The 7,859-nt window shown below is 37.4% G+C and overlaps 1 protein-coding gene across 1 annotated transcript in view; it reads right to left on the bottom strand.

The window, feature by feature from the left end:
- Positions 1-868: 868 nt before the first annotated feature.
- Positions 869-7,859, bottom strand: part of CARD6 (caspase recruitment domain family member 6) — a 14,530-nt gene continuing 7,539 nt past the window's right edge. Inside the window, exon 3 of the mRNA XM_006919510.3 lies at positions 869-5,894. Within this exon, the coding sequence (XP_006919572.1) occupies positions 3,631-5,894 (2,264 nt within the window). The 3' untranslated portion in view covers positions 869-3,630. The remainder of the gene's footprint in view (positions 5,895-7,859) is intronic.

Genomic DNA, 7,859 nt, shown 5'->3' with positions numbered 1-7,859 from the left:
AAAGGACCTCGTAATTCCACTTCTGGGTATTTATCCTAAGAAACCCAAAATACTACTCTGAAGGGACATGTGCATTCATATGTTCATTGCAGCATTATTTACAATAACCAAGATATTGAGGCAACCGGGGTGTCCATTAATGGATAAATGGATAAAGAAGAGATTGCACATATATACAATGGAATATTAGTTGGCTATAAAAAAATAAAGAACAAAAGAAAGAAAAAAGAAATCTTGCCATCTGCAACAACATGGATGGACCTAGACAGAGGGTATTGTGCTGAGGGGAGTAAGTCAGACAGAGAAAGACAAATGCCATATGATTTTATTTACATGTGGAATCTAAGGAACAAAATAAACAAAACAGAAACAAATTCATAGATACAAAGAAGATTTTGAGGGTTGCCAGATGGAAAGGAGTTAGGGGGTGGGTGAAAGAGGGGAAAGGATTAAGAAGTACAAATTGGTAGTAACAACACAGTTAGGGGGATGTAAAGTATGGCATAAGTATAATCAATAATATTGTAATAACTATGTATGGTGTCAGATGAGCACTAGATAAATCAGGTGATCACTTCAAAAGTTATATAAATGATTAATCACTACGCTGTACACCTGAAACTAATATAATATTATATGCCAACTGTAATTGAAAAATAAAAAAAATATATTTTTAAGAATTCTAAGATATAAGGAAATGCAGGAAGACATAAGGAAATGCAGGAGGTCACCATGTATGCAGGTAAAACCTAGATTTATGAAGCTAATATGATTTATGAGTCAGTTGTGTCCCTATGGCCAGTATTTGTATCACATTGAAGTATACTCCTTTCAAGCACTGCAACAAAAAACACACTTTTTTTAATGTTGAAAAAGTAATTTTTATTTGCTTTCTTGTACAAAATATAAATTGATTTAAGGTGTTTAAGAAAGAATTTTGAGATGTTAAAAAAGATAAATCATTGGATAGACGCTTCAGTCTGCTCACAAAAAATGTCAGGTACAAATTAAATGCTCTCAATTTAGTAAATTGGTTCTGAATTTTTGCATGTTTGACTTAAAATAATTGGACTTGTGCATCATACAAAAGACACCCTTAAACTATATTTCATGTCATGAATTCAGACTTTCTTAAGACATCTGGAAAACCAACATCTCATGCTATTTATACTGCCTGGCCCTAACAGTGTGTTTGACTTTGCCACATTTGGCCCTAGCACAGACTCAAAATTATAAATGAACGCTGCCTATAAATATATACACATGGAAAAATATTATTAGTGAGTTAGAGGACTACATTACAACATTATGAGATTACTGTTATGAGATTACAGATTATTTTTATGTTTCTTCTTTGTCTATTTCTGTATGTATACAGAAATAAGCTCATTATACAAAACTATGCATAATGAGCTTATAGTTTTATAATAAGGAGGAAATACAAAGACTTATAGGATGGCACAACTATACAAGGATTTCGCATTTTGTTTCCATGTCTTCTCAGTTCCTAATCCAATGCCTTGCACATAATAAATGCTCGAAAAAAAATGCGAGAGGAGGAAAAGGTAAAAAGGAAGAATGAAATGGAAAGGGAGAATATGCTGGGTGTCTTCTGTTTGTCCCTCTAGATCCACTCTCCAACCTGCTCTGAACCCTAAAAGGTTGACCTACATGAACTGCCTAGGTGGGCTCCTTATTCTCTGGTTTCTGGTTGGATTTGGCCAAATGGACACACTGGCAGATCAGAGGTCAAGGAATGGATATTTATTTCCTGAGATACCTCCCTGTGGGTCACTGCAGCCTTCTGTACTCCCCACTCAACCAGGCCCAAGACCCCTTCCACACAGTTCTTTGACTGGAGAAAGCACTCCCCTTCCCTGCCCTTCAGACCTTGGGTGGTAATAGGCCTTGTTTTTACTAAACCCAGGATGCTGCTCTTGCCTTCGTGCTGTTTTTACATTTTGCTCAGGCCTTTATAAATGGTCCCTTTATCAAACTCCCCTCAAAGTGTCCAGTTTGAATGTGCCATATAGGTGTGGTCAAGATCCAGACAGATACAGAATCTGTTGGTGACAATAAGCCAACTAGTTCTGTCCTCCAGGAACTAATCTTAAAGAATTCACAGAAAAGTTTTTTTAAAACTTCATTTCTATTTCTCATTTCAAAATCTTAAACAACATTATTTTCAGTTGAGAAACACCAGTTTTACATCAAAGATTTTGCAGTTATGAACTAGTTATACTTTCCTCCTGTCAAAAGACAAAGACAAAAATTCACACGCATAGTCCTCTATTTCTTCACCCTTATAATAACCTTTAGAGAGATTGAACATCATCTAAATACTCGATATTGACTGTTTAATACACGCACAAACAAATGAAGGATACCTATTGTAGGATAAAATGTTCTCAGAGGTTAATTACACCTTTTCAAAGATCACTTCTCATCTATTTGTCAATATAATTTTTTTGCGTGCCCTTGAAGGCAATTTTTTTTTTTACCCAGAAAAAACAACTTAAGGCTATGTTAGTACTTAAAAGTAATGTTAATTTTATAAAAGTTACAAATTCAAAAACCAGGGCTCTTAATTCAATTTACAAATCTTATTATTTCTATCTAGTGAACCTTAACGTCTACCTTTAAAGTTAACTTTTTATTTATATTTTGTGTCATTTACAAACTTAGTTAATTAAACTTCACATAAGTATTTTAAATTTAATGTATTCCTTTTACTTAATGTTTCTAACTAGCAGAACTTAGCCAAAATGTTTAGAACAAAAATAAATCTAATAAATTAAAATTGTAAATTCTGGAATGTTCTCTTAAACATTTCAATGCTTTTAACAAACTCTGTAAACTGATCTTAATCTTTTCAATTAAAAAAAAACTCTAAAATTAAAAAACTCAATTATACATTTTAAGCTGGAATCATGAGATTAAAATATCTGATCCTCTAAGAATAAGTCAATTATCTTAACTATTACAAATATTTTAAATATGAAACATACACAAATCATTCTTAAAGTTAATGCAAAATAATTTCATTGGTTGTTAGTTCATTATTTCTATATGTAAGGGTCAAATGAGAGCGTTTTATCATCTAAACAAATTGGAACTGTTATCGCAAGCAAATTGATTTAAACATTTCCAATAAACAGGGTTATCTGTTTAGTGGCTGATATTGAACCAAAATTTTTGACCAAGACATCCCTGGAGCAGCCAATATCGAGGGCAATTTTATTTGCAACATTGAGGCAACCTATTTTATGATCACTTTGCAATTAGAGATTCTAACCCCATTCTTTCTCAGGTGAAACAACCCCCCATTCCCTGGATTCAGATAATCTATTAGCTAATACTCAAGGTTAAATTCAATTAATTTTTTATTTAATTCAATTAATTTATTTACTGCCTGATTCTATTATCAATTCTTTTCATAATTTTCCTCCTTATTAGGGACACAATTCTTACAGATATTTTAATGATATCCAATTAGGTTGTGCCTACCATCTTTTTCTATGTCATGCTAATGATAGTCTCTTTGAATCATTGTCACTCTATTTCAGGTTACTATCTGACAGGAATGGCCTGGGTAAAGGGTATGTTTCACAGGTCTCTAGATTAAGCACTTCAATGCTTCCCGACTCTCTTGGGCCCTGCCTTAGCTTGTGAAGGCCTGGTTTGAGATGACTTGGGCTGAGTAGATCTGGGCTGAGAAGGCTTAGATTGGGAGGACTGAGGTTGGCACGGCTTGGGCTGAGTGGGTTTGGATGGAGAGCATTTAGCTTGGGAGGGCTGGGGCTGAGTAGCTTTCGTTTGAGTGCGTTTGAGTTGAGAGGGCATAGGTTGGAAGGGTTTGGGCTGGGAATGTTGGACCTGGGAGGGCTGGGGCTGATTGGATTTGAACTGAGAGCTAGGTAAAACTTTGCTGTTGGACATGGGATGGGATCCCATACGGAAAACTGGATTTGAAGGCCCACGTTCCATCTTCTGCTTGAATCCTTGCTGAAAGGCAGGTCTTGTAGGTTTCTGTACGACTCCTGCTGGCTGAAAGGCTTGAGGGTGAGGATTCACAGTATGAGATGTGGTTCTCATAACTTTTCCAGTTGCCTCAGGTGTCTGTGTTCTCCAGGCATGGGCTTGCCCAGACTGTGGCTTCCCAAATGGTCCCACTGGTTGTGAACTCAGGGAATGGAGATGACCTACCTGGGAGACCACTCTGGCAGACCTTTCACGAGATCCCTCAGGCCAGGCCTGTACACGGTGACACAGGGGTCTTGGTGGTCTCACAAATGTTCCATGTACATGACGTCCTTGAGGAGGCCTCGAAAAGTTCATAAATCTTTCCCCTGAATAAAATCTCCGGGGTTGAAAGTATTGAATCCCAAAACCTTTACCTCGACTGTGGACCCTTGCATTCTGAAAGGGTGAAGGATGGAACCACTTAGTTTTCTGCTCTGACCAAAAGTGGGAGCCCCTAACCCAAGGGGCTTTCAGAGAAACATGGTTAAAGTTACATCCAATTCTGACTGGTAAGAGACAGGAGTTTTGCAGATGACGCGTGAATACTGGGCTGAGGTGGATATTCTGAAGCGTCTGGCTGACCTCACAACCAGCCACTGGCTCTTTCATAGGCTTCTCCGCAGGGTTTCCAGGTGAGCTTTGTGGTGGACTGTGTCTTTGTTGTCCCTCATCTTCAACTGTTCCAGCCAAGTTTTCACCAGGGGAAACTTGAATTCCTTGAACATTCTCAAAGTCTTGGTCTACCTGGATCCCCAACTCCCTGGCCAGGGAGGCCATGTCCTCCACAGACACACATCTGAGTGAAGAGGACATCACTTCTTGGAGGGCAGCTTGGAGGCCCTTTATGTTTTTCCCTTTATCCCCAGCTTCCTCCTCCTCCCAAAACAGTAACTGTGATGGCTTCAACTTCAGAATTCTCTGGAATATCTGAGCCTCTTCATTCTCCCTGGCCTGGGGACTGAGGACAAAATAGCATCTTTCAATGGCAGCTTCCCCTAAAAACATGAGCAGGTTCCATTCCTTCTCACCTAGGCAGTTAGTGAAAAAAAACACAGCTGAGGAAACTTCCATCAAGAAACCAAACTGTGTCCAAAAACTTTCTAGATCTCCACGAAGGTTGGCCACAGCAACAGGCTTTTGGGAAAAACTAGGGTTTTCCTTTAGACTGTCACTATCAGGAAAACACCATGTTATTTCAACCAGACCATCAGAGATTTGCCGGGGAAGCACTAGAACAGGCAAATCCTGATGGAGAAAGATTTTCTGTGATTTCTGTTGGGTGGGGCTGAGCAGTGTGTTGAGGATTCTGGACTTGGAGAAGCTACAGTTTCCTAGACGTACAAAAGAGATGACAGGTACCTTTATGAGGGTCAGAAATGTTTCTGTTTCCCTCGTAGGCCCTCCTGAAGACTGTGTTGACTGCTTCTTCACAATGTCTTTCATGGCCCCCAGCATTAAAATGCTTTTGTTGTTTTCCGCATCTGGCAGTAGCAGAGGAAGAGCAAACTGGCATTGATACATGCTTGACAAGACTCTGCGTTGCAAAGAACTGTCTGAACACAGCATAGAGGCACAAAGGACATCGAGGGGATTAATGGTTTGTATGTCTCTCATTTCCAAATTCTCAATTCCAGTTGGCAATTCCCCTTTGCTATCCTCACACAGAACCTTGTGTCTGAGGACTGAATCTCTAGCTGTCACATCCAGTGCTTGAACTTTCATCAGGAAATTCCAGGCTAAGTCTCCTGGAGTCTGGGGTGTCCAATTACATCCTCGATCTAAGGAGAATTGTTTAACAAAATCTGGCAGAAGCTTTCTGCTCCTATCCATGTTCAAACGTGACAGGACATCTTTAAACAGGTTTTTCTTTTCTGTAGGAAAAAAGATACTCAGTGAATGTCACTTTTAAATTCTAAGTCCTTCATTGACTTTAAAAATTAAATAAGTAATCAACATTTTCATGATAAAAAGATGAAACAATACAAATAAAGTGAAAGTTCCCTTTCACCACTCTGCCGATTCTACTTTCCTTCTAAGAGACATGTCAATATGGCATGGTACGTTTGCTTCCCATCCTTTTTCTATGCAAGTACATAAGTATGCATGCATATATAGAAATATATAATTTGGTTTAATGGATGCTATTTTATTTTTACATAAGTGATATTATACTAAACAAATGATTCTTCGACTTCTTTTTACTTAATGATATTCCTTACAAATTCTTCCCCGGTCAATATATAGAGAGGTCTACTTAATTCATTTTAGCTAATTCATCATTCTTCATGGTTTGAATGAACCATTATTTATTTAACCATTGTCTACTGATGATTATTTAGGTTTTCCAATTTTTTGGCTAATGTTTATATGCAGCAATGAAAAACCTTGTTAATGTTTCATTATACATATGTATGAGGAATTCTCTAGGTCGATACTGATTTTTTTTTCTTAAATGTATCTCTACCTAAAGTTTGGAGAAATGGAAGATTTTATTTCCATTAAGGTTTTCTCAGAATTTACATGTTGTACCTAATTTCTTCTGATCTCCCTTTTTCTAATGTATCATCTAGCTACGAAGGTTGGGAAAACAGAGATAGTGCTTAGTAGAGAAAGAAGATCAGAGAGCATTTTTTGCTCCTCAAGAATAGCAAGTTAGCATAAGCTTCTTTGGATCGCCTATAAAAATTGCATAGAAGAAACAATGGAAGTGAGAGAAAAGTACAGGTTTCAAGAATTAACAAAAGAGGATGTGGTTCCATAGTGTAGCAGTTAGTACGTCTGCTTTACATGCAGAAATTCCTGGGTTCACGCCCCAGTAGAGCCACAGTCCATGGTCTACGGCCATGCCGCCCTGAACAAGCCCGATGTCTGATCTTGGAAGCTAAGCAGGGTCGGGCCTAGTTAGTACTTGGACAGGAGACCACCTAGGAAGACCTTGTGCTGTAGGCATAAATAATATTAATAATAAATAAATAAAAATATTTTTAAAAAGAATTAACAAAAGAAACTCTAGGAAATTCTTGGGTAGTTTGAAAGTTGCCTGAACTAATATATGTACTGGGGTAGGAAGATGAGGGAGCTGTTGAGGCTAGCATGAAAGATTCCCAGAAGAGGCAGTGAGAAGAGAGCTTGCAGAAGAGCTTTTAAGTTATGCTCTTGCCTATCTCTATTTTGTATTAAGACAACAACTTTTCATTCTTTCAGCACAAAAAGTGGTACCCATGCACCCCAGGCCAGATGTCTAACGTTAACAGGGTAATTAACAGAGCTACTACAAAGCAACAAGAAGCAACAGAGTAAATGTATACACAGCAACAATAATATATTTAATAAGCACAGAGCTGGACTAATAAAAAGTAAGGAGCAGTAATTTTTAGAACTCAATACTATTTTGGTAAATTAAAAATTAGTGAAAATATTTCAGTTAAGGCAAAAAGAAAAGAAGAAAACAGATTTCAGCTGCCACCCACTGAAGGGAGACTGAATTTTGAATTTGAGTCCAGTCAGGTTAATTAGGAACTAAAACAAATACGTCTCAAAAGGAAACAAAAACAAAAAACAAGACTCTTTGGAGATATTTAACAATCCAGAGTCTCCACACCCTATCATATACATGTTTAGGACACAATCCAAAGTTAATAGATATAGGAAAAAACAGGAAATGTGACCTATTCTCAATCAATGGAGACTAACCCCAAGATGACCCAGGTGCTGGATTTAACACACAACTTTAAAGCAGATATTTTAACTATCAAGCATGTAAAATAAATTAAGCTTGTAATGATTAAATAGGATTTCTCAGGAAAAAAGTATTAAAAAATCAACTTTCTATAATT

Source organism: Pteropus alecto, unplaced genomic scaffold (genome assembly GCF_000325575.1).
Source record: "Pteropus alecto unplaced genomic scaffold, ASM32557v1 scaffold338, whole genome shotgun sequence".
Taxonomy (NCBI): Eukaryota; Metazoa; Chordata; class Mammalia; order Chiroptera; family Pteropodidae; genus Pteropus; species Pteropus alecto.
This window is presented reverse-complemented; position numbering and strand designations above follow the sequence as displayed.